The sequence below is a fragment of the Trachinotus anak genome, unplaced genomic scaffold, assembly GCF_046630095.1.
Source record: "Trachinotus anak isolate AG129_WGS33_773 ecotype Australia unplaced genomic scaffold, CSIRO_AGI_Tana_v1 ptg000016l, whole genome shotgun sequence".
Classification (NCBI taxonomy): Eukaryota; Metazoa; Chordata; class Actinopteri; order Carangiformes; family Carangidae; genus Trachinotus; species Trachinotus anak.
The window spans coordinates 18,250,003-18,277,679 of record NW_027273867.1 but is presented as its reverse complement, the minus strand read 5'-3'; the positions used below and the strand labels follow the sequence as shown (position 1 = coordinate 18,277,679).

Genomic DNA, 27,677 nt, shown 5'->3' with positions numbered 1-27,677 from the left:
CGCTGCTTCACACGGGGCCAAGTCCGCCCACAGTCGAGTGACAGCAGAGCACCTGTGAAGAAGCAAGCATCAGGGTTTTTTATTTTTTTACCCTGAGCTCAGTCTGTCAGGGGGTGTACAGCAAAAGATAATAAAGATAAAAAATACCTTATTAATCACTAGGGGAATTGAACATGTCCAGTCACTCATTCATGTATTTAGTTAAGATTTGAGTCCTGCCTCTTTCGTAAGATCAGAAGACCAATGTCACATCAATGTCTTAATCAAAGGAGTAAAATTGTGAGAAGATATTTGTTTTTGACATATCTAATTGGACTCTGTGATAGTGGGAAACTGCAAAGTGCCAGACACCCTGAAGAAAATCCTCCATCCTCAAATACTGGTTACTTGCTTGTCGTCTTGACCTCTAAAAACTCTTAAAATAAAACAGTCTGAATAGAAAAGAGCAAAAAAGAGCAGGAAATACTGCTCTGTGTGATGTGTACAGATCCTGTTTCTGATAGATCTTGGGTGTGTGCTGTTTGTTTACAGCAGTTATACTCTGTGTTGTTCACACCTGTACGTAATACTTTTGCTGCATTTCTGTCCCTCCTTCCATCACCGCCCCTCCTTTCCCTTTCCTCTTTGAATTTTCCTGGTCGGACATCTTCTTTTCCGTTCCAGTTTCTTGAGATGCTCGGGGCTCTGTGCCAGTTTTGGAGGACAAAGCCCCAGCGTGTCTGTCGGTCTGTTTGCACTCCCGAAACGCGCAGTTCCTTTTCTGCTTACTCACAGCTCATGGCTTAGCTTTGCACAATACAGCAGTGTTCTCTCCTGTAAGCTGATTATTTTCTGTTAAAATGATTACACAAGGACCCACCTACTACAACTCGCTCTGTCTAATCACAAGGAAAACGTTCTTACAGTTGTATTGACATGATCTCTTGTCTCTTTGTCAAAATGTGGTTATTTCGCTCCATAAACTACTCAAAAGAGCAGAATAACAAACAATTAGCCGGTAATCATATGTGACATCATGTTATAACCCCACATTAGTCATAGATTCGATTTCCTGTGTTACCGCAGAGCAAGCAGCATCACTCCAAAGGAAAAACTAAAAGACAACAAATGCTGGTTGTGTCCCTCTCACTGAGCAGCGCTCTGCAGAGGATGTTGTTTATTGGATCTATTTCATTTTCACGGCTGCAGTGACCAGACCTCTGTGCTCATCTGGGGGATAAATCTCTGGTGCCTTGACTCTCTGCTGCTCGCTGCTGTAAACTAATGGAGAGTAAAGACAGAAGAGAGAGTTAGTGGTCTGACATCGCTGCCTGTGCGAGCGCAGAGGTCAGCGATCTGAAGAGACAAGAGTCACACAGGGGACGCGCAGGAGGCATCAAACTGAAGGATGTGATGTGACTCTCGCTTCGGCACAGAGAGAGAAACAAAACAGCAGAAGGGATGAACAGAGATGATTACCTTTTGGGTGGTTTTAAGTGGCACTTACTGTTATAGACCATCAAAGCTAGTTGCAATGTCCGGGTGAAATATTTTTAATAACTGGGGGAAAGTTATAAATTTGTAGGTTTTACTTGTTTCATCTTAAACACCGCCCTGAAAAGTTTTTGTTGACCTCCATGGTTTAACTTCTCTCCCGAGCACAGCAATGTACAGGTGAACTCCAGGTAAACGACAGCAGCGAGACATACATGCACGCAGGTGCAGCCAAATAAAACTGAATACCTTTATTAAATACCCGTTTTCTTAAGTCATTATTCAAGCAAAAAAAGCCTCACTTGCTCCAGCTTCTTCAGCCTCACCAGCTGTGAAGAATGATTGTTAGTATGGGGTTGATGTGCTCCTGTAAACAGCAGTGAAAGATGCAGCATATTTGTAGCTGCGTTGTTTTACTGTGAAGTGTCTGCAAGTAAAGCACAGGTCTTTTCTTCCAGCAGACACTGGTAGTGGCAGAAGGTCAGCATTGTAATGTGAGAAACAAGGAACATGTCAAACGGAGCTAAAATTAGCGACTGAAAAGTTGCAGTTGATTCATAGATGGCCTGTTCTTTCTCTGCAGAACATTTACTGTCGCTTATGAAGTTGCTAATGTTGCTGATTAGAATATCAGCAACATTAGCAGAAAAGGTAATGTTAAGTCAGTGACTTGTGTAAAGTCACTAAAATGAGGGAAACATAGCATCTAGCTACACTGGCTTACAGGCACGGCTATGTTAGCTAGTACCAAGCTATTTTCTTGAAGATAAAAATATTGTGAATACTGAGTGAAGGAACCGTTTCTACCTCACTATACCTACCATCCTGTATGCTACCTGGTGAGCAACCTGGTTTATTTAAATTAACATTACAGGTTTACATTAGTTGGAAGTTAAATTTCTAGCTGACAGTTGCCTTAACTGATTTATTTTCCTCGCACTAAAACACAGAGATGGTTAAAGTGCAAGAGATGTCTAATAAAAAAGACCAATACACACCTGGGTTGGCCACAATTAGGCTACTGGTACTGATTAGCACTGTAGCTCCACTATCTGTTAGCATGCAAGTCAAAAAAAAAAACAACCTATAACTCTAATATCGAAGCTTTTTTCTTGAAAAAGTTTATTTAACTGGGGGATAGAAACCTTCCTTCCTCAACCATATGAGAATATTGAAGAGCATGCTGTTGTTGTTTCTCTACCTTTTACATTATCACACTCATGTCACATTTAAAATCCCACACAACTCTTTCTCTCCCTTCCTGTGTCGTGCCCCCCCTCCCTCCATCCCTCCCCCACAGGGCTCCTCGTCCTCTGGTCGGACCCGTAGCTTCTCCCTCCTCCCCCACCTAACCCCATCTTCATCCCCGGGTTCCCAGAGGCACCTGGGCCACACGGCCACACCCAGCAACATCGTCACCATCACCCACCACAAATCTCCGGCTGCAGCTCGGCGGGCCAAGAGTCAGTATCCAGGTCGGCTGCTGGAGGTCAAAGAGGTGGGTGTCGAAGGAATAACAATGTTTCAACCCACCTGGCTCTAGACTTGGAACTCAGAGTAGACTTGTGGCTGTATTTTATTTTATCTGTTAAAGGAAACCAAAATGTTGCTGAAAATCCCTAATTTCACAAGAACTTTGCACACATGAATAAGGTAGATCAAGATTTTGGTGAGGGGGACGTGACCAACAAGGTCAGCCACGCCAGCTTACTAAGAGCGAGCTAATCTGCTTTAATGTGACCTGATGCACACTGGCTGTGTGTTCGATGATGCTGTTTTATGCACTTCTTTAATGTTACCATGATTACACAACAGGATGAATCGATATTTGAAAATCAAGTTTTTTGTGTTTCTACTACCGCAGCATCCAGCTGTGTCCTCTTCATAATCTTAAATTCTTCCAGTGAGACTTTCAATTAGTCTTTTTCTGGGCTCTGTGCCCTCATAGTAATGAAATTAGGGGAAGATACTGTGATAATACAGGTCTTTGACCCTTGTCTTGCAGGTTGTAGTGGCAGTGGGTCCCAAGTTTGGATGATACTTTTACAGTTCGGGTTTTCCATGTAAATTTGGCTCATCGATGTGATTGTAACTCTGCTGGATCTTGGTACGTTCCCAAATTATCTTAAGGTGTTATTATAATAGATTAAATTGATGGAAAAATTAACTACAAAAATAAGACTCTAATTGTAGTAAACTGGAATCAAAGTCTTGCATTTAAACAAAGATGTTAATGATGCATAAAGCCCACCAAGATATTTTTATCCTTTTTAATCATTTTGGACCAAACTCTAAAAACGTCAGCCACAAAACTACACTGTGTTTTCTGTGGCCATTGTCTTCAGAGCCTGTGCACTGATCTCGGGTGGGACACTGGTGCAGTGAGTTCAGCAGATATTTCTGGCTCCCTGGCAGGCTTGACACTGACTGCAGTGTGCTCAGTCTTTACTGTAAGTTCAGCTTTGTTGGCATTTTTATGGTATATATCAATGCTGATTAACATGGCCAGTGACAGAGGGAAGAGCTGGTGGAGCGCGTATTGTTTAAACGGGGGCAGTGCGGTGGAGTGTGTGCAGTAATCAACATATGAGATGTTAAAGTGTCGGCGTGTGCAAAGAAGATGAACTGTGAAAGTGATGAACGAGGAAAAGGGACGGCCAGCTCGTCCATATGGAAAATTTAATATTCCTGGCTGAGTCGTCCTGCTAATCCCTGAATGTATGGAGCAAAGCTTGTGCATTTCCATAGCTTTTACCATTATTTTCACAAGAGTTAAAATACAGACCTGCAAGCACATCCTGAGTTAATTAAAAATCCCTCCACTTGAAATTTACTATCAGTTTTTGCCTCAGTTTGAAGTTGAAATCCTCATTAATTCTCTCTGCCTCACTCACCAGACCTGTCAGTTCTGGTTACCGCTTTGTCCTCAACTGCTACATCTCCATACGCTCAGCACAGCCATCACTATTCTCTGCTAATCTCTAGAGAAGATTGTTTTTTTCCTGTCTCTTCTTAATAGCCTGTCTGCAGTTGGGTTATGCTGATTAATTGCGAGAAATTAGGCTTGAAGCGGGGCTTGTGAAGTGAAAATGATACAGACATGATGAAGATATGATTGTATGCCTGGCTGGCAAACTATAGCACCATTAGCTGCAGCATTTTTTTGCTTTCACCCTTTTGTTTAGAAATGAAATGTAGCTTTCGGATCGTTGCCAGGCAGCTGTGTATCTGGCTGCTGAATTATGGAGATGAGATGACTTAGCAGTTAGGAAGGAGGGAGAACATGGACAAGAAGAGACACGAGGCTTTCTAAATGTAAAATACGTGTGCTAATGTAAACTGTTGGCACAGAGGGGAAAAATTAAAGCTGACGAACAAGAGGCCATGTCTGCCATCCTGGAAAATATTTGATCCCCACAGGACACTTTCTAACTCGCCTATGTCCTTGAGCTTTTTAGGTGCAAGATGCTGAACTGCAAAAACATAAATTGTTTATAATGCATTTTATTTGCATAATATCAGTGTCCTCAAGTACTCATTTAAACCTAAAGGATAAAGTTTGAAAAGGAAATTTAATTCCACAAGATGAAAAATGTGATGCATTTTCATAAAGAAACTGAGCACAATAACTGCTTAAAGCTACTACAATTGATATTTTTCTTATTAATTATGGATCAAATAACCACATGTATATGAAAGTTCCCTGTGCTGTTCCCCTGTTCTCTACAGAGCATCTCGGCGTCTCTCCGCTCAATGTTTTGGTTTTACTTCCCTCAGCTTTACTGTTTGAATCCAGTCTTACTCCTCTCATCGTTGTTTCCAGCAGCAGGCAGCTGCTTGCAGCAAAAAACACTCTTATAAACCCACTGTTCATGACCTGCTCCGCACCAATCAGCGGACAGAATGAAGGTAGCAACGAGCTGGTGAACCCAATGAAGCAATTAGCAGCTAAAGAGTGAAATATTTCCATCAGGAGATAGTGGAGATCAAACACAGAGCTAAAAGGAGAGAGAAAACTGGAGTCACATTCATCAGGTGGAAACAAACAAAACTCCCAGTGCATGCTCATGTTGCTTAGTGTCTGCTTGATTTGTAAGTAGGCAATGTTTTCTAAGAAGTTGCCTTATCAGCTTAACAGGAATACTATGTCAGTGTTGTATTTACAGCTTCTTTCTGTGGCCAAAAAATCTATTAATGCAACTTTAAAGGTTAAAAAAAAGTCACCTGCATCCAACATTGATAAAACACAAACTCCCAACTGGATAACACCATATTTAAGTATGTCTCAGGCTGCAATTTAAGCTTATATTCATCATCAGTTAATCTATTGTTAGCTTGAATAATCAGTTAATTATTTATTCTATAAAACAGGGAAAGTGTCCTAGTGGAGTTTCCTTGTGTCCTTGAGGCCTAACAAACCAGTTGAATGTATTTCCTTCCTCATCAAACATCTGCCAACTTAAACATTTTAAATCCTCTATTATCTTTGCATCAGTGTTTACTAGCTTACACATAGCTTCTGTTTCCCTGCCTCAGTTGGCATTGCTATTATTTTTTGCCACATTTCCACCACTTGTGGATCAGTGTAACTGTGGGAAACTGTTTGTCACGTCACCCATGTGCACATGCATGTGGACTCGCTCATAAAGAAATTAGTCTATAATGCTGCTAAACTCCACAAATAATCCAAACATGTATAGATATCCAAGTTACAGTCATATAAAATAGAGAGAATCTTTACATTTTAAAAGCTGAAACCTTGAGTGTTTGAAATCTTTGCTGGATAAATGACTTTTTTTTTTTGTCTGTCGGTTGATTGTTTCAGCTGTAATTACCCATATTACTTCTTCTTAAGTGTAGTTTTTTATTCAGACACTTGGAGCAGAGGCTTTGACCCTGTTGCTGATAGTTGAAGGTTACAGGGATGAGAAAAAAATCTTTCACCTGCAGTTATCTGATCCTCGCTCCAGAATAACAGACGACTCTCATTTCGTGCCTCTTAAACTGGGACAAAGCAGCTTTGTATGGCGTCTAATACCCCAGAGGAATATTAAAAAAAAAAAAAAAAAAACTCAGCTTGCCTAATAACCTGTCATGTAATTGAAACCCCACAGCAGGATCTGAGCACCTTGCATTGCTGTGGTCTCATTTCCTAAAACTGAAACAGTAGGGAGTATAGACTGCGGAACCATGAACTAAACAGTGCATTAAAAACTTTAAAGAATTCACCTCAGCGGTTCATCTGCTTCTCATCCTGATGACACTCATGGAGCAGCATCAGTCTTTGACGTAAAGCTCTTTCTTTCATGCCTCTCTTGCTCATTGAAGATCTGGCTGGCTTCAAGATGCGCCACGCTGTGCGTCTGGCTCGTTTTGTTAAGTATATCTCACGTAAATGATTCACTCTGTGACAGGAAGAGAGCAACGAGCGATCAGTGCGAGTGGAGACTAATTTCTCACCTCTCAGGAGCGGAGTCTGTCTCCTCGAGCGAACCTGGGAGGGTTTGAGTAAACACCGAGCAGATGGTGTGATCGTTGAGTAAAACAAACACTCCTCTGGTGCTTGTGTTTTCTCCACAGACGGAGAAAACAAGGCCCCTCTGTGATGTGTGATTCATACTCTGTTTGGCTTCACATTCCTTTGGTCCACAAGAGTTTGGTTTCTGCTTCCCGCGACCTGATTCAATATTTAGCTCCTCTCATCATCATCTCTCCCCGCGTCCACTCTTCCTCCTGCCTCAGCCTCCAGCCGCCTTCCCTCCCTCCTCATATCATTCGTTGTTCTCCCTTCTTTATTCTTAACAGGCCTATAAATTTGTCTGACAAGGTTTGGCAAATGGTTGGAGGATGCAGGAGTCGACAGCAAAGGAGTCTGCTTGCACTGTGATTTATGCACCACTGCACACAGTAGAGACCAGGAAGCTGCTGCGTGCTGATTATCAGTAGATTTGTGGTCAAACAGCAGCAGTGGGGATCTTGTGTTGTACATCCCATTTATTTTCTGGTCACTATTGCTGATAATATAAAAAAATAAAAATAAAAAATATCAAATAAATCAAATAAACACCACTCTTGTGGTATATACTACCTGCCCTGCCTCAGATGCATGCAAACTTTGGCTTTTGGAGGGAAACTGAAAGTCTTTGCATCTCAGTGAATCTCCACATGACCTGCCTGCTCAGCTCTGCCATGCCTCAGCTCCTACCAGCACTCACTGAACCATCCTCACACCAGGCAGAGATACAGATAGAGCATCAAGACAGAGTTTGGGTCCTCCAATACATGATTGTCGCTTTCTAATAGGGCTCAAATGACCACCACTCGCCTGGCTCTGAAGGCACTGTTCGGTGGTAAGAGTAGCGCAATAAGTTTTAAAAAAGAAACTGCGGCTGAGAGATCCTTACTTTTGATTTCAAGAAAAAGTCGACAATATTACACTATATTCATTAAATTTGGGATAATTATTACCTTGACTGACAGACTTTGTTCGATGTGTTAATCGTCCGTGTTTGTCTGGTACTTGGATTATTAAGCAACAAGTCAAATACATAGAGGCATTCAGAATCTTATGCTGATATTATACATAGTATGTTGTCTGGAGTCAAAATAATGGATACTTGACATGCAAAATAAACAAATTCTTCATGTGTTTACACAAATCATTGTAAAAGTTTGCTTTAAAATATGATTCCTCCCCCTTTTTTTTTTTTTTTTTTTTTTTTTGTAGGTATGTGTAATGTCTGGATAGGAGTCACAAGCTGACCCTCCATATTTTAAGGTCCAGTGTAGAAAAAAATTCTCTTTACTGGAAGCAACAGTTGTAATACTGATTTCTCTGTAAGGCAGCGGTGAGGTACCAGTATATTGGTGAGGTCTTGTGTCGAATGTTCAGGCCAGTGTCGTGCTGTCACCTTCCATCCATCTGTCCATCCATGCATGCCTTTGTCTGTCCACTGACTGTGTGACGGTGGGAGTCAGACCACATAACTGTCTCTCCTCAGCCTGCTTGTCACAGCTGGCTGATGGGAACTCATCAAACGCCTCAACTCGTGGTGCTGCAGCACCACTGGGCACTTACACTGCTGCGGCAGAGCTGGATCACTGGGGTTAGGCTATTTCTGGAAGCAGCACTGGTCCTGTTGGCTCCAGAGAGATGTGTGTGTGTGTGTGTGTGTGTGTCTGTCTGTGTGTGCGGGGAGCTGCCATTACTGTCGACTCTCTGACTTAGCTTTGTAGCAGGGGTCTGCTGTAATTTTGTTTGTTTTTAATGTTCATGCCGACCAGTATAATCTGCTTTTATTTAAATACTTTTATTTATGTAAAAAAAAAAAAAATGCATGTGTGTTTTGTGTGTTCTTATTCAGTCAGGTATTCTGAGAGATTATACCTTATTTCATAGTTTTTTATAGTCTTTTAGTCCTTACTCCTTCATACTGTATATACATATACATTTATATGTTTTTCTTCTTTTTTGATTTAGCTATTTATCTCTTTATCTTCTTTATCTTATATTTGAGTCTCTCTTGGCTTACGTGTAATAATGTTCTCCACTACAGGCTTTTTTCCATGTTTGAGTTAAAATGTCATGTTTTTGCGTATATCAAGAAAGGTGGCTGATTTTACTGAGCACCATAAACCCCAGTGAGCTGCATTATTTCTGACTTTGATGTAGGTCTTTTACAGTTACTTAAGGTTGCATAGCAACACATTTGCTCTCCAACCTGTATTAGCACCTGCCTTTAGTGAATATAGACCTTGAGGCAGCTCTGATTTCTGGTATTATTAGTGCAACACAGATGCTGTTCTGCTTCTGTGTCTCTACTTTTCCACCGACATTTTCATGTTGCATGACACTTACTCAACATCTTTTGCATCTTTGTTACCATTATCTCATAATATTAATATGTGAGTGTATGTACTTATAAAGCAATACACCATCCAAAATGTATCTTTTTAGTATGAAACACCCATCATATAGACTTAACAGGTGGTTGTAAAAAGAAGTTTGCCTCTTCACAAAAACAATGAAACTATCTGCTGTGGATCCAACTGACCAAAGTACTACAAATCAGAGCTTGGCCAATCAAATCTGTACGAGAGGGACCTGTAACACGGCTCTTGGCTTATTTTAGCTCGGCTCAGCTGGTTCCTTATATTAGCTGGTATTGCCTAGATTATCGTTATCTGTCAGCTGATAGGTCAAAATAAATTGCACTTCAGAAATGTCAATGACATGCTTAAGTAGTTTAATTTACACTGACATGTTTATTTTTTTGACTAGAAATTATCCTGCTTGGTACCTTGGTCACAAATCTCATCAGATTTTTAAAAACACTCCAAATATCCATATTTGTCTAAAAAAATCCAGTATAGGTCATGCTATACTGTGACTTATTAGTGATCAGTTTTCATTGCGAGCTGTCCATCCGTATTCTCAGTATTTAAGAGTTGAATTTACACCAAATGGCTTTGATAAACAGCTTTTTTCTTAATCGCCATTCAGAACTTCCTTTTCCAAACATACATGTATTCTCAAGCATCTATGATTTCATGCTGCAACAGATTTAACTTGACACTTGGTCATGATAATTGGTATATGTTGGTATCATGAAAAATGTTGTCACATTATAATATAGAAAGGCAATAAATGATTATATCCAGCCCATTATGAACTCACACAGTGCAGTAAGAATGTGTTCACAGTGAAAAAGCAACATAACTAAGCAAGTCCTGATTATTTGAGTGGCACTGAGAAAATGATGGGTATCAGTGTGCTGAACACTGAGAGTCTATTTATAACAAGCATTGGAAACAATTTTGAGCTCCATCTGCCTGAGGAATTCAACATGCAACCCGAGTAAATAGCAGAATAATTGGACAAGTTCTGTGCTTTTTAAACTAAATTCCTTTACATGAATACCACATAACCCTAGCACAAAAGCTCAGTGATTCCAAAATAGCTCTGTGTACTGATGCAGGGAGACAGATGTGCTACTGAAGTGCGTACGGAGGACGAGTGTTTGTGAAGTTATACAATATTAATGAATACAACATTTCCAGGCTGATAAACAACCCAGATTCATTAGCCCCGAGAGAAGCTTATTACCCGCTAGCGAGAACCAACTTTGTCTTCTTCCTTTTGTGATGCATTTAGACTCTGATAGGTGAGTCACACAAATAATTCTCAGTAAGAAAGTAAGAAATGTTGTGTGTCTGTGGGAGCACGGGGGAGAACTTTCCTTGTTTGAGGAGTTTTAGCAGTTTTTGGCACTGTCGTCATGGAGCAGATGGTTGTGTGGATCAGTTGTTGTCTGTAGTCAAGACTGAAGTGGTGCCACTAGAATTACAGATAAGTTGTGTCACTCTCGCTGCACAACTAAAACAGTAGAGATATCTGACAAGGCTGAAGATTGTATGTAATGTTAAATTCATTATTGCCTCTGTCGTGCTCTTATCCCCGTTACTCATTATGATAGTGGACATCGACTCAAATCTTGACTAAATCCATTAATAAAGCAACTGGTCAATTTGAATTTTCCGAGGGATCAAGGGGTCAATTAAGTATTTTTTAAAAATCTGTGTCTTTATTTTTAATCGTCTATGCATACACCAGCCTGACGACTGATTATGTCTGCATTTCATGAATACACAGTAAAAAAGGATTTGTTTTATATTTCTCCAAACTAACAACATGTCAGTCTAATCTAACTCTAAATGCTTTGTTCCTACTGAAGACATTTAACCTTTAAAAACAGGTCATCAACCTTTGGTTTCATCATCTAAAAAGACCAAATCATTTCCAAAGTAGCTTGGCGATGTAGTTTTTAGCAAACTTTACTTATTATTTTCAGATATGGATTAATACACATTTGGTGTATTAGTGAGTATTTATGACAAGATGGATTGACAATAAACAAGTGCCCATGTTCATGGCAATAAAGGACAAGTCACCAAATGCAACTGTGGCTCGTTGTTAGGAAGGAATAAGGAATAAGCTATATCATTGCTAGTTCTGACCTTTTGGTCCTGGTTTTGTCATGACAAAAGAAAATAATAAAAATCTGAACTATCACCAGCCTTATCCTTTATGCAGGATGGAGTAATAGTGAGTCTATATTTGATGGCTGCCAATGTACAGTGGAACTTAAAGGATTCTTTTTGCATTGAATGATATAGTTGCTTACCGGTAGTGATATAGATTTCCCAGCCCAAATTGTTTTTAATGGTGCATTAGGGTTTGAAATACTGTCTGGTAAGGCTGTCTGAGAGATGCAGTTACAGGACTTATAACCTCTGAAATGATATATCTGCACCCATACTGCTACCTGTGAGGAACTGATACCAGCTAATGTGAAAAAATCTGATCTGTATGTTTGCATCAGTATCTCACCGGTAATTTGAATAATGTAACAGTTGACTGCATATTTTAATACTGAACATTACTGTTGTCCCCCAGGTGATGTCCCAAGCAGAGGGCCAACAGAAGAACCTGGTCCAGTCCATTGACTCTCTACCCACCAAAGGTCCCCTCTCCTGCCTGGACCAGGACCTGCTGCTGCTCAAAGCCACGTCGGCCGCCACACTTAGCTGCCTGGGAGAGTGCCTGAACATCCTCCAACAGACCCAGAGCCACAGCCAGGCAGCAACTCAGTCCCAGGCCTCCCAGCGCAACCACACCTCCCACGGAGCCCCCTCCGGTGAGTCCGCCCTGGGCCCCATTCCAGTGCTGCTACTGGAGCCCCCGACCCCTCCATCTCCCCCACCCCCCTTGTCTTTCCAGTCCCCTCCTCCAGGGCCCAGCATCAGTGGCAAGGGCCAGCTGGGGCAGCTGGACTGTGGCTCTTGTCCCTGTCTGATGGGTACCATGAACTTCAGTGTTTGTAGTAAATGTTGTTGAATGTTACTTTTGTGTTAAACTGTTTGTTTTAATTTGTTTCATTCATGTTTTTGTCATAGTTTGTACTCAGTAGTGTTGTTCTGTGTTGTTTTCCATTCATTATTGTGTCACTTCAGTGTCATCAGATGCATTGAAACGCCAATGGCTCCTCAAAATGGTAGTGCCAAGTACAAGCATGAATGTGAAGTGTGTATGACATTAATTTATCGTCAGTATTGTTTACAAAAATCTTTTGAAAGCATTTCAGACTTTCTCCTACATGCATGTCAGAAGAAATCAGGGTTATGTGTGAATGAGTAAACCTAAATATAATGAGTAATACTATGCACTTCTAAATCTCCTCAAAGGATTAAGTCTTTGCCAAAGGAATCCACGCTGGTGCCTAAAGTGTCAGACCTCTGCCATGTTTAACCCTCTCTGTGCCAGATCACGATGAACCCAATAAAGTTGTTTGGATTTAAACCAATTGAAGCCTGAGGGTGGTTCTATTGGCATAATACCGAGGATTAGGATTGGCGAATAGCTCCTAAAGGTGGTCGCTAGACTACAAATACAGGATAAGTGTTAAGATAATGTAAAATCCATCAATCGTTGTGAACTAATCCTGTTTTCCCAAGTGCAGAGGAATATTTATAGTCCATTTATAGTGTCGAGATTGCTCTGAAACAGCAGCACCATAAATGTTTTCTCCAGGAAAGAGGAGTAGAGCAGATTTAAAGTAATACTCCACTGAAAACCTATTGAGTACCAAGCACTTACTCCCTGTAGGCTTGTAAGGTGGTTTTCAAAGTTAATAGCTCGCTTCTTTTGTGGAAGATGAGAGATGTAGTCAGTGGTCATGGATTCACAGCAGTTACAATGGATCCAGTAGCCATTCATAAGTTAAGATAGCATAAAAATATGTCATTTTGCCCATAGAGACGTCTCAAACGCCTGCAGCATAATCATCTTCTCTACTGTTGACAGAACAATCTCACCACGAGGTCCATTTAGTAGTGTTTGGGAACGGTCATTGAAACACAGATGTTTAAAATAAACTTGCACTGAATGGTACTAAGTGGCTAATAAAGCACTAAAGTGATACTTCTTTGTGACAGTAGTGCCTGCTGGAAGTAGTGCATTTAACAATTTATAAGCAAAATGAGGTTTGTTTGAATTATACTGAGTAAATGGATTATGCTGTAGGGCTTGTTTAGGAAGCTTTTTTCCCTATGTTTTTGATCCTGTTTCAAAGGGTAGTGGCAGATACAAAAGGTTGAAATGAGTTTCCTTCACAAGTTGATGGGGTTCACCTTGAAGGTGTGTTCAGACAGAAAGCGAGATGAATTTAAGCGCTGGACCTTTTCATGTAGTATTGATTCACCCCAGTCAATGTTACAGCTGAACTCCAGTTCTCTCAGATATTTCTCTAGTCTCCTTTTCCCTGTAAATCCCCAGGATAAGTGTGGATGTGTATAAGTGCATCTACTCTTGCCCGCTCTCGTGTTTCGTCTTTCCCATATTGCCACCTCACTTTCCGTGTGAACACACCATTAGTAACAGAGTGAGGAGCTCATACATCTGCAAGGAACTCAGGAACTCCATCATTTCATTCAAAAGCCTGTCAGACGCCTCCCTGTGGAGGTATTTCAGGCTTGTCCAACTAGGAGAAGAACCTGCGGCAGATCCAGGACTTGCTGAAGGGATGACATATTCCCATATCTAGCCTGGGAGCACCTTGGTCCCCCAGGGAGAGCTGAAGGACGTGACGAGGGAGGAGGCCTTATAGGCTACCTTGCTTAACCTGCTGCCACCGTGACACGAACCCAGATAAGCAGTGAAAAATGGATGGTTTGACGCATGTTTTTGTTGTGACTTCTTGGTTCCCTTCGGAATCAATTGTAACTGCTGTGAATCCAAACTGACGCCAGCTGTAATCCTCCCAAGTAGCAAGCCAAAAATATTTCAGAGCCATCTTTTAAGACCTACAGGTGCATGTGTTCCGTGTTTAAGCCAAGACGATGTTGTCCACCTCCATCTACGTCTTTGGGAAGGTCTTAGGGATCTGGGTTTAGGTGGGTGGTGGATCCCATCCAGAATCTGCTGGTCCTCACAGTTTGTTGGTCTTCTTTTTACGCCAGCAGTCACCCTGCCCTGTACCTGTTCATCAGATAGGGGGTGGTGTGGAGTGGGACCACCGGGCCGCAAGTACAAATCTCTTTCCTTCCGCTGCCTGGCTGATAAGTCCTGCGGGGGTCAAGCTGCTCCCTGTTTCCGGCATGTACCCCCCACACCTCAGTGAGGAGTTTTTTGTTAGGATCCTCGGTTTTGCCGAGCGATGGGTAGCGTGGCTCACCAGCATGGGCAGCATCCCGATTTGCTGCAGCTGATAACAGGGAGTGTGGCTGGCTGGTCGGTTGGTTGGTTGAATGGTTTTGTTACAGCGACACAGGAAAGCTTTGCCACTGCATGGGCAAGAAAACTCTTTGGTAGAGAGCTGAGCATGAGGTTGGACTGAGTTTGGCTGGCACGTTTTCTCCCTCCAGGCTCCTGTTGTTACAAAACCAGAGCAGCTTGTTTGTGTCAGCTCTAGTAATGGAAAAGAAAGTTAAGGAACTCATAGGATCTTTGTAAACTCCCACCAAAAACCTGCCAGTCACAAACCAGACAGCATATTATCAGCTGATGTCACAAAGGATCTTTGCTGCTCGCTCCAGCTCTTTTTGGATTTCCCCTTCCCTTCTCACTGTCACTGCCATAAAGAGCTTGAAGCCCAACTCTGTCTTTCACCCACCCACACTGAACATTTTCCTTTAACAGAATGAAAATCCATAAAGGAAATTTACTTTGCAAACTAGTCCCCTTGCAGCTTAAAGAATTTAATGCATCATAATAATTGACTTGAAGTTGACTAGAAGTGAAAAGCATGTCTTAGTTTAGGAGAAAATAAATGGGACAGGAGGAACATGCAGGGTAACAGCTGAATGTGAAAGCATCACAAAAGCCCAGAAATGGAAGGTGAAGCCATTGGAAATACCCACTGCATGAATGTTTGTCTCTCCACTGTTTGATCTGCAACAGCCTTTTGATTCACCTGCATGCCTTTATCCAATGGCCCAAACATCCGCCCTTGTTCAGTGTTTCTACTTCTGGTGCTTCATTGTGACATCTCTAAGAAATTCAAATTAGATGCATCTGTCATTACTTCTGTTTGTAAACTGCTACTTACTTGTGGAAAAATCATTATTACAGCACAAACACCTGACCTATTTCCTGAAATGATTCCCTTAAAACTCTTGCTTGAAATGAACTCTCAGAAACCCATTAACCTCCAAAATGTCTTGAGAATAACCTTTTCAAGTACCTCAAGTTCAATTTTCACTGTATTTACAATTCACTCACACCTCAATTGCTTTCGCACAGAGCCACTCCCGGTCATGTCTCCACCGTACAATAGTCTGGTGTCGTTGGTGGAGGGGGTTCAATAACACTTTTCCAGGTTCCTGTCAGTCAAATGGTCAGATGACCAAAGCAGAGGCCTGGCCTGAGGGCTATTTCAGCACATTATGTGGAGACAGACTTGCCTAGGGCTCACCAACATGCTGACTTGTGTCAGCACAGTTTGCTTCTCACTAATGGATATCAAAGAACGGCCTCCTGGTGCATTAGACTTTTAACCCAATTTGATTGTTGGGACTGGAGACGAGAAGGGCCTCTGGTGCTGGACCATTAACAGCACTTTGAAATGGGATCTGCTGCTGTGATATAGCCTACAGTCACTTCAGAAAGTATTCAGACCCCTTCATTTTTACACACTTAATTATGTTGTAGATTTAATTTTGAATGGATAAATTACAATTTGCCCTATCAATCTTCATTCAATAATCCATAATGACAAAGTAAAAACATGATTTTAGAAATTTATTTAAATTTTATCAAAAGCTGAAATCGCTTTCTAGACCTTTTCCTGTGGCACTCCAGCTGTGATCAGGTACATCCTGTTTGCTATGATTATCCTGTGTATATGAGGTCCCACAATTCAAACTACATGTCAGGACAAAATTGAAACTATGAAGTCCATGTAGATCTATGACGAAGCATAGATCAGTGAAGGGGTATAAAACCATTTCTGAAGCTGTTAGTGTTCCCAGGAGCACAGTGGCCTGGGAACACTGTAGGTTTGGGACCACAGGGACTCTTCCTAGAATTTGCAGTCTGATCAAACTGAGTAAACGGGTGAGGAGGTGCTTGGTCAGGAAGGTGACCAGGAACCCAACGGTCACTTTAACAGAGAAAACTTAAGTCCTCTGCAGAGATAGCAGAATGGAAGGACAATGATCTCAGCAGCACTCCATCAATCAGGCCTTCATGGTAGAGTGGATGGACGGAAGTTACTTTGAGTAAAAGGCATATGACAGCCTTGCCAAACAGCATTTAAAGTACTCTAAGAGCATGAGGAAAAGGATTCTCTTGACTGATGAGACAAAAATTTAAACCTTTAAGCAGAACTCCTGCCTAATACCATCCCTGTGGTTAAGTGTGGTGGTGGCAGCATCATGCTATGTAGGGGCTTCTCAGCGGCAGGGACCGGGAGACTGGTCAGAGTTAATGAATGCAGCCAAAGAGGTTCTTGTAGAAAACCTGTTCCAGAGTGCATGCACCCTGGTGTGACAGTTCACCTTTCAGCATGACAACGCTGGAGCGTCAAGGCTTTCTGAGGAAGTCTCAAAGCTGTAATCACTGGGGCCTCTACAAAGTAATGAATGTTTTTGTAAATTTCAGATTTCACCATTTGATTTTCAATCAATTTGCCGAAAGTTCTAAAACCTGGTTTTCACTTTCATGTCATTTTGGGATATTGAGCATAGATTGATAGGCAAGAATTCTGTCTGTTCACAATTAAATCTACAACATAAAATGTGCGATGTATGTAAGAAGCTTTTAAATGAGGAAACTTGCAGGTAGGTTTAAGGACAGTTGCATATGCCATTATCTTAAGGCAGTTTGTGATGAGTCTGTTCATAAAGGGGAAGCTGAATGTTACCAGAAACACCAGAAAATTAATTGGCCCTGACTTAAAAACTAATTTGATGAAGCACAGTGTTGGTTGGCTTTCAGAAGGTGCACACTGAATTTGTCAGTTTTTGAGGTTGTAATGCTGTGCAGCAAATATCCTGTGCAAAGCATTCTCAGTCAGTGTTGCAACAATTGTTCCTCTTAAGCGTTTGTCATGAGTCATCATGATTCAGTAAAGTTTTCACATTGCATAACTTTGTAACTTAGGGACTTGCAATTCAAGCTAAGAACACCTTAGAATTAGTAAAAGCTAAATGTAGGGCTGAGTGATATGATTCAAATCAATGTGACAATACTGAAAAAAACAGTCTTTATAATATCTATATATCACATTATGGCAACCATATTTTGTGAAACAATATGTTCACATCCTCACAATACAGTACCAGTGAATTATTGCGCAGGCCAGTGAGACGTCTCTTATGCCTGAGACATTTTTGTTTTGTTTTCAACTTAATATTGTATAACTCAACTTGTGTAGCTGCTTTTCGATTTACAGTCATAGCGGAGCTAGTGGCATGGCTCTCAGGATGGTAGGTTGGTCGATCCACCATTTTTGTCCAGGCTAGAATATCTGAACAGCTATTAGATGGATTGCCATAATTTGTACTGATATTTATGATCCCTAGAGGATGTACCTGCTGACTTAGGTGACATTAGCAGGTTCAAAGCCTCACTGAGCCAACAGTGTGGCTGTACTGTATACTCTTAGTCTTGTTGGTGAATCAGTCACAAACTTCTGTAATGTGGTAAGAGGAAAAGTCAACACTGACTGAAAGCCATTTAAAGGTAATTTTCTTAACGGTAGGCTACTGCAAACCATGGCCTCTAAAATGACCATTGAGTTGATTCATCACCTCTGATGTCCCATCCCCTCTAGGTGAAGACAGTAGGGGTTGACTACTTTCACATTACCTATTGATTTGCCTACACAACTGTAATAACTGGAAACAACTGCAGTTGTTTCGAGGCTCAGTATATGAGTGTAGATTTCTTATATTTCTGCAGAACTTTTTTTTTTTTGTGGCCCAGATTCAAAATGAATCTTCAAACTGGTTCATTTCTGTATATTTTACCTGAGCCAACAGGCCAGGATGTGATATATAGACACATACAAGCACACACACACACAATTTCCTGGTGTCTAGCCTCTTTCAATCACAAACTCTCAGTTTAATACCATAATAAATAGTATCTTTAATATTGAGTGACGGAAATAAATAGGATATAGAGTTTTATATCAGTCTTCTCCCTAGATCCTCTTTGATTTTGCCAAACCAAAATCAAGCACACTGTTCAACAGTACAAACCATATAGTATTAAATCCCTAGTATCTCCCCCTCACTGTTGTTAACCAAAAGCCAGTAGTCGCCTCTGACCTTGCCTTGTCATTTTTTCAGATGGTGTTCCTGTGTGGACTGTACCAAAGTCGCCCTCAGGGGAGCAGTTGAAGAACGGAGGTCTGACTCCCCTACAATCAGCCGAGCCCTCCCCGGCTCTCAGGATAAGGGGTCTGTCCCATGGTGCTGAGGTGAGAAACAGTATGTCGTATTGTCAATTATCACCTCTCCCTTAGGTTCTTCTTTGTTTCTGCTGTTGTTTTTGGGTTAGAGATCTTAGTCTATAGTCTGCCAGTTGTGGGACTGAGAACACTGTTGAGCTGCACAAGTAATCAAGGAGATACTGAAATATTGTTTAGTGCGATTTCTAACCATTATTCCTGATATGAGAGTGTTTCTGACAGGTGACTTTACAAATGGTTGTGGAGACCGTGACTGGTTGTCAAGAAAATTATTGTACATTTTCTCATTTGACTGGTGTTTCTGTCCAAGTTTGCAGGTGCATGCAGCACCTAGAGTTTGCATATTTGTAATAATGACAGCGTAGTTACAGAGCCGCTGGAATCAAACTGCATTTATATGTTATAACCAGTAGTCTACCAGGATGCCCCACAGAGCATTTCATCAGACTGGGAAATTCTTTGTTTCCTAACCTTGTTAATAAGCCTACTAATGGGTTTTACCCAAACCTACAAATGTATGCATATTATGGATTAATAACTTGTGTACTGCTAACATTTGCCAAAGTACATTTTTAGATTGATTTCCTGCAGTATTACATTAGAGAATGAACAGGCTTGAAACTTGCAGGCAGTCCATCACAGTAAACACTTCACTTCCTGTAGTTTATTTATAGTTTTTTTTTTGAGTCAGAGTTGCATTACTATCAGATAATAATGTGTTTCTTTGTGGTCCAGTAAATTCATGCATCTCCAAATTTGAGTGCTTAAAATTTTTGATAAAAGCTGTGGAGTTAAATGTCACTTTATTGGTAGGAGCAATTTTATTTCTCCTACTTAAAGCCTTGAGACAAATTTGTCATTTGTAATATTGGGCTATATAAATAAACCTGACTTAAAGCTAGTTAAACCATTTAAGATTACATTTGATTATCTAAAAAATGCATTGTTACAAAGCTCAGTTTTTCTTTCTGCAGCTCATGACAAGTGGAAATTTTGGAGGTACATGGTTTTTACTAGACAGCCACGAATGCAGGCAGGGACCACATCCTTGTTTGTGTGCACAAGAAAACCCTCCAAGATGTAATTTTGAGAGTCAGCTGCCACTAAAATTATAGTAAGTGCATTGGCCTTTTTCTTGTAGTAAATAGGCTGCAGATCAGTGTAGCCAGTCCTTACTGTGATGGATTAAATATCTTTTCAAGGCTCTAAAAGTAAATTTTCTTGCTGTTGGGAAGTGAATTAAAAGCAAATGGCTTTTTGCAAGATAGGAAATGGAATGAAATAAATCATTCAGTCATTTCTAATTCTAAACCTTCCTCTGTGAGCCAGCAGACTCAGAAACAAATCTGTGGTAGTGACGATGTTAAGACGGGGAGGATTTCTGTCTCGCTGTCATTATTCCTGTTTCCTTTGCCCTTGTTGCACAGCAAGGGAAGCAGTCATCGCTTCTGAAAGTTTTAACAGAGCTGTTGTCAAATAAGTGGGTCACACAGTACAGAGCATGTGCGTGAATCAGGTGGAGAGGAAGAGGGGTGGGTGAAAGTGTGAGGGCGAAGCATTGGTGCCTTGCTTCCTATCCTAAATTAAAAGCAGAAGACTTAATGATCTAGTTAAAATGCTGATCATTAACTTCAAAGGACAAAATCCACCCGTAAGGAAAGATTTTGCTTTAGTTTTAATCTCTCTGAAGCACTTTGCAAACTGCTACATGAATTAAACCTATTACAATATTATAATGAAAGACATAATGGTCTTAAAAAGCAGTTAATCTTTCCATATCTTACGTTTTGATTTTTGGTGGTTTATTCGGCTTGTTCCCATGGACACCTTAGAAAAATAGATGATTTGAGTTTACCTGTCCTGACCTGTACTTTCAGCTACAGCTGCAGTGGATTTTGTTCTAATAGCTGAGACACATGCAGTTATTTGAAACATCAACTGTAAATGGTTCAGTCTCTCTCTAGGTTCATGCCTTCTGCACTGAGTCAGTTCTTTAGCTATAAACCCATTAGATGGAACACAGAGATGCCTCGGCTGACATTACTATCATCCTGTATGTCGACCTCAGAACATATCGTAGAGGCACTGAGTCATAGTGTGTAATGAAAGTACAAAGTACTTAAGCATTTTAAGAGAAGGTGATTTTCTTCCCTTCTTGTAATTCAGTGGTTTCCAAAGAAGTGTTTTGCTGCATAGTTTTCTTCTGCCCTCCCTATGGGTGTAGGTGCATAGCTATGCACTGAGCTAAACATACTTAGAATAGAGGTTGAAGATAAAATTAAAAAAATCAAATTTAAAACAGTACTCTATGAAACACAACAAATGCAATGATTGTGATTACAAATCAGATACACCATAAATAAGAGCTGGAACAAGTATGAAAAAGACTTGGTAGAGACACAAAACACCGGATTTACAGAAGTAGAGACAATAGAGATAATTTGAATGTTATATTAGCAACACATCAGCCTCAAACAACTGATGCCATTACTTACAGGGTTATCTCAAATTACAGTCACAAAATAGCTGGAATGCAGTGTGTACAGGAAATGGTCCAATAACAAAATAGTAGCTGTAACAATGAGACTTAAAACTTGAGATTTTAAGGCTCTTGGTTTTAACAGTTGTACCATTAACTGTTGAACTGAGCTGCAACCCAATACTTACAATTAAAAGTGTAATCCTCGGGCTCACTGTTGGTGTTGTTTTCCTGCCACATCCACCAGTTGGATCCTTCGTTGCTCAGGAAAAGGTAGAAACATTTGTCGGTCACATGTGAAGGAGCCTTAAGTCAGTTGACCTGCAGGGGTTGCTATAGCAACAGAAGCTAAAAACCAATTGTCAGTTGCAGAACAGTGAGTATGATTATTTAATTCATATGCGATTATTTTCTTAACTCAAAAATTGTTTTGTCTATAAAATGACTCAAAATTATGAAAAATATCCGAAATTGTTTGAATTTTTTTTAAGACAAACAGTCCAAAAAAGTTTCTCTAACTATATCATATATAACAAAGGACTGCTCCCTGTGATCACACTAGAGCAGCTGAAACAAGTAGGTTAAATGTTCTGCATTATTGCTTGAAATTAATTTCCTGTTGATGGACTAAGTGATTAATCAACTATTATATAATTGCTTCGTCTCTAGCTTTGTCACACACATTTGACATTTGAGTTATTGTAAACACAGGTCACATTTCTGAAGCACCTCTGTCACATGAATCACACTGATCCTTGGCTCCATCATCCTGTTATTCAAACATAACAGAGTAATGGAAACCTAAGCTATGAATAACAAAATGAAGATTAATGGGGCAGGAGTCATTTCAGCAGCATTTACTGCCACATCCGCTCACAATGGCCTCTTTGTCAAATGTTAGACTGCTGTCATTATCTGTCGTAAGTCTGTATTGTTAAATGCTAAGGAAACGGCCTGTTAAACACTCGTGTCAGATCTTATGACGAGCATTTAAATTTAACCTCAAAACAAGTAATGGGAGGCAGGGAGGGACATTTTACCCTTGATGTGAGCAGTGAATTGGCTCCTCATATTAACTCCAGGACGGACTTCCTGTGGCCACAGCGGTCTAATCTAGGAGCACAGTGATGTAATCTGTCATGTTAATGATCATTTTCCATTGACATACAGTATGAGTGTAAAATGGGTATTAAGGCGTTGTGGTGTCAGCCCATCTACAGGCTAATTGTCAAGCTGTTCAACATACTTCATGGTGCACAGCTTAGAAGAGAAAAGGGAGGGCAGCTCATAATGGTGATTTGCCACCTTTCAAGACATTTCAGACAGTATTATGGCAGTTATGATTCAGGGGGCCTCCAGCTAACCATCTCTACTGACATTCCTGCCTCTGCAGTATGTTTCTGCCAACTGAAGTGTGCTATTAGGACACTGGGTAGTTCCAAGCCATAACTGTCATAAAATAACTTATAGTCACTGAGAAAATTGTAAAAATGATCTTGCGCGACGTCAGTGATTTGGTGGTATTTTTAGAGACCAAAAAGGAACGCTGCCTGAACAGTGTTTGTGTTAGCCAACAAATATTTAACTTGTAGCCACAGCAGGACTTCAGACTTGAATCTGTCATTGCACAAAATAATTGATAATTGAGCGGAAAAATAAAAGCTGTGCTAATCAATATTTCTGTATTAACGGTGTAAAAAAATGACTATTGGACTATGAAATGTCTCGCTCTTTGTGATGAACCCACAGAGAGCTATCACCCTCTATCTCTAGGGAGCATTTTAGCTCTTTTCAGCTCATTGTTTTGGTTTTCCAGTTCGCAGATTTACTGTTTTGGTTCACTCTCACAGCTCTCATCAGCATTGATTCCAGCAGTCAACAGCTGTCAGCTAAAAAGTATTGATCAACCCACTGTGTGCTACCTGCTCAGCACCAAATGCCAGACAGAAACAGTCAGCAGCTACTGTAGCTGGTGAACACAGTGGAGAATTTAGCAGCCAAAGTGCCAGATATTTAAATCAGGAGCTGGTAGAGACTAAAACAGACCCAATGAGTATAATAATAATATATTAATATAATATGTGTTGATCAATGTCTGCTACGCGTGTAAATAGCTACACAACACATTTCCAATATCAACTTTGAAAGGTGATAAAATGTTGTGTTTACAGGTTGTTGCCCTCAACAACATTTAATGCAGGTTTTAATGCACCACAAAACAGCCTATACTCCTCATGGCCTATACTTTACTGTAGAAATTAGTGCTGCTTTCCTCAGAAGCCCTTTTTAAAAACAACTGGTTTAAGAAAGAAGCGTAGGCATCTCATTTTCCAACAACACTTTTAATTTTAAACTTTTTTTTTTCACTGCAGCCCATCACATATATATATATTTTGCACTTTCCTCCCGCCTGTTTCTCGGCTCTGGCCTGCAGCTTGAACCGATTTCATTAGAGCCTTCAAAGATGCTCTGATCGTTGTTTAAAGGCGAACAGCAGAGAGAGAGAGGAGATGCAGTGCAGATTGCCAAGGCGCATTACCACAGCTTGACACTGACGTTTATTCATCTTTTAACGAGATGCAGCACCATCATCCATCTGATTACTCCCTGTCCAGTCAGAGTGATTGAACGTTTTAACTCGGCATGAAGGAGATGGGAAGGTTGAGGAGGGAAAGCTTTTTCTCGAGTTGTCTTACCTTTATTGATGAAGGTGATGTTTAGATAATGGAGTACAGCAGTTGGGATGATAATTAATCTGGTGTGTATTGTTGGGCAGTGAAAAGGTGGCTCTGGTGAGATGCCATCTTGTGGCACAATGCAGAGAGAATTGACTGCAAAATGCTTTGGGTCCTTGAATCAGGAGGTTTCTAATCAGGACAGCTTTACAAGTGTTTCATATGTATTCTCAGTATGCAGCCAACAAGAAAAAGCACTTGTATACTTGCATAACTGCAATTTCAGTATTTGCTGCCCAGGTGTCATCATGACATCCTACCTTAAATGACTCACAACATTTCCAGTTCCAGTAAAGCTCAAGGTCAGTTCTTGATCTGATCTTCAATTTATAATCTTGGTCGTTTGCCAGTTAACCATTTTCCCTGTGATCTCATGAGCAGTCTTGAGAGCAAGGAAGAAAACACATTACCCCAGAATAATAAAGGTTTGCTGTTTAAATTATGTAGCAGCACAGCAGCATTTGATATTCAGCCCTAGTATGCAGCCAACAAGAGGTCGCTGCGTGACTGTGGGAGCATAGAGGAAAAGATGCTGGTGCTTGCAAAAATCTGGTGGGTTTATGCATTAGAAACAGCATCAGCATGCTCCCTCACCACACAATAGACCTGTGCACTGTAATACTCTGGATATAAGCTGCTGCTGCTGGAGAGCAGGGAGTTAATGACAAACCTTCAGTCAGTTCTGTATTAACAAGAGGCAATAGGGTAAAGGGAATCTTCCTTTCTGGTTGGTTGAGTGCTTTATTTCTGGTGTCCGTGTTTATATCTTATTTTTTAACCTTTTTACCTCAGATCAGATGAATTTTCTTAATAATTTGTCAGAAATTCATATGAAAATGTCAAAATTCTACATAGACAAGAGAAACGTTGGCACTTGTTATAAGTCAAGTCAATTTTATTTACAAAACCTCACAAATTTGCCTCGAAGCACTTTGCGATCTTTACAATGTGTGACACCCTCCATCCCTCGATGTTTGACACTGACAAGGGAAAACTCCTTGAAAACAATCTGGAAAAACAAGGAATAGACTTACGGAAGGGCAACAGAGGAGGGATCCCTCCCTCAGGATGAGCAGAGAACAGATGCTATATGTAACATTATGTCATGTATTTCCTCTATGGAGACACAGAAAACTAAATGATTTAACGGTTGTGTCAGAAGATGGTTTTCTTTCCTTTCTCTCCTGTCTGTTCCTGCATTTTGAGCTAAAAACTCTTTCCCTCTTTCCTTCCCTGAGTTAATGTTTCTGTTTTCCCAGCAGAGGGCAGCAGAGTCCTCTGCATGATTCAGTGTATTAGTCTGTTTCACTATCTGAGGCAGCCCTAAACCTGCACTCAGGATGAATCATAATATTCTTTTTCTGTTTGTAGGTTTTCAGGTGTGGTCATCCTACAACATGCAAAAAAAAAAAAACAATGAACTGAAATGACTGTATGAAGTTCACTGAGGAGGTTTTTAGCTTCTCAACTGTGTTCAAATTATCCAGTTAATTTAACTGGATCGTGTTAACAGACATAAAGGTTCTGTCAGTTCCAGTGTTGAAAGAACAAATAATGATCGGTGTGTTCTCAGCTTATATTCACTCTGTTCAGTGGGGAAAGAATCAACCCTCCTGTCAGTCTCAGCTCTGTAATCCGTTCTTTATTGAACCTCCAGCTTTAGTTTGGGAGAGTGAATGTAGCACCTGCCTGTGAGAAAACTCATCTGTCTCTCTCTGCAATCCTTAAAGAGACGCCACAACCTACATTTATTTTTGAGTTAAAATTCCTCAATGAAAACATACTTTCTTCTTCTCGCTCTAACTGAAATTTTTTTGTATAACTTTCATAAACCAGAGGCAGATAACCAGGTCAATACAGCATTCCTGGCTCCTGCATTCACCTGTGCCAATAAAGAGAAGTAATGACATTGAAAGCGTTAATGTTGCTGGTTCAACATTAACAACCTCATTTAACAGTGAACACACTGATCATGGTGTGACTGCTGACTGAGATACATAAAGAGATTAATTAAACCTGATTATACCGTAAGAAGTGTAATGCAGCTGAAACGACATCATTTAATGCGTCATCTGCTCTGAGTATGGCTGGTTTGGGTATTTAACGAGAAGTGTTGCATTTTAAAGTTCAGTTTTCTCAACTGCAGAGACTGAAGCTCCTTGACAAAGACGTTTGATGTGTTTCTCAGTGTTTGATCTTCTTCAGGCTTTACATCAGAGAAACAACAGTTAGTGCTACAGAGATTTCCATCTCCTCAGGTGTGAAGACAGGAAATTGGAAATGATGATATGACTGTTATTGTTTTTCCACTAAAAGGTTTAAATACTCTAAAAATCTTTGGAACACATCCTCTACTCCATTTAGCAAGAAAGAAATTTTGAGCATGCAAATATATTTAGTTTCAGCTTTTAACTGCTGGATGCAAGATGGACTGAAAAGCCTGTTCTTAGAGTACAAGGTTTGAAGTGTGTGCATCACATTTGTGTACGTATCACATTGGACCATGACTGGCTCCAAACTAATTCTGATGACACAAATCATGCTTGACTCATGTCTTAAAGATTTAACATGAGCACAGAGAAACCAAACAGCCTTCTAGTGTCAAACTCTGCACGTACGTCATTGTGCACTGTGAAGATCAAACGTCAACGAGTGAAGTAAGAAGTGAAACTCAGCTTTGAGTCAAGGGGGGGTTTTAAAAATCTGATATACAATTAATAGTGCGTTTTTGTGTGGGTTGGCATCACTGTTGTGCAGAAGCTGCAGTATCTACAGCATGAGATGTTTTGTACTCCTGGTTTCTTTAGGAGTCATTTCTTAATTAATAATGAAGTTGATTTTTGAAATACAGCCGGGGATTTAACATCAGGACAACTTCACCATCTTCTTGCTCTGTGCTTAGGGTCTCAACATGCATGTGGTTATATTGTTTTACTGTTAAATAACTAAACACCTTGAACTTGAACAAACCTCAGGATGACCCACCCCAAGTGTAATAATTCCTTTTATCTTTGTGTAAGTGTGTGTTTGTGTGTGTGTGTGTGCGTGTGTCTTTGTGTGTGAGTGGGTACCTCAGCAGTGTGTCTGCACTGCCTGTATTTCATATCCGCTCATTAGATGCTGCGCTGATGTAACTGCTCATTATAACTTATACATGAAGCAGTGAAGCTCAACATCACAGCCGCACTTGCCTCATTTTTGGAAGACGTTGGAGAGATTTGGGAGGTCTGACTCCATCTCTGGCTCAGTGTTGATCCGCTGTCTCATTTGTGGCCGTTCAACTGACACTTTTCAAAGTTTGTGGTTTATTTGTGGCAGTTTTGTGACTTGATGGTTCCTCTGGTTCGTTCCCTACCCCCATTTTGTTTTTTCAAGAATTGAAGTTTCCTCATATCACTGTTTTAATGCGTAAAATGTTCTGCGTTTGCTTCAGCAACATTTTACTATTACTCTGAGAGTTTTTGTGACTTAGTGGTGACAGTTCAGGCAGAAAACCCGGGGCTAATTTAGATCTGC

General features: G+C 40.5%; 1 protein-coding gene and 1 long non-coding RNA gene across 3 annotated transcripts in view; one reads left to right on the top strand and one right to left on the bottom strand.

Annotated features, from left to right (window-relative positions):
* Positions 1 to 27,677, top strand: part of LOC139634289 (oxysterol-binding protein-related protein 10) — a 70,377-nt gene that overhangs the window by 27,494 nt on the left and 15,206 nt on the right. For both annotated transcript variants that reach the window (XM_071500651.1, XM_071500652.1), the window contains 3 exons: positions 2,774 to 2,971; positions 11,930 to 12,170; positions 18,826 to 18,956. In XM_071500651.1, coding sequence (XP_071356752.1) covers positions 2,774 to 2,971; positions 11,930 to 12,170; positions 18,826 to 18,956 — 570 coding nt within the window. The remainder of the gene's footprint in view (positions 1 to 2,773; positions 2,972 to 11,929; positions 12,171 to 18,825; positions 18,957 to 27,677) is intronic.
* LOC139634292 (uncharacterized) lies at positions 598 to 25,077 on the bottom strand. The gene is made up of 3 exons (XR_011693941.1): positions 21,615 to 25,077; positions 18,805 to 18,951; positions 598 to 1,260 (listed from the first exon to the last, which is right to left on the bottom strand). It is a non-coding gene; the product is annotated as an uncharacterized lncRNA (long non-coding RNA).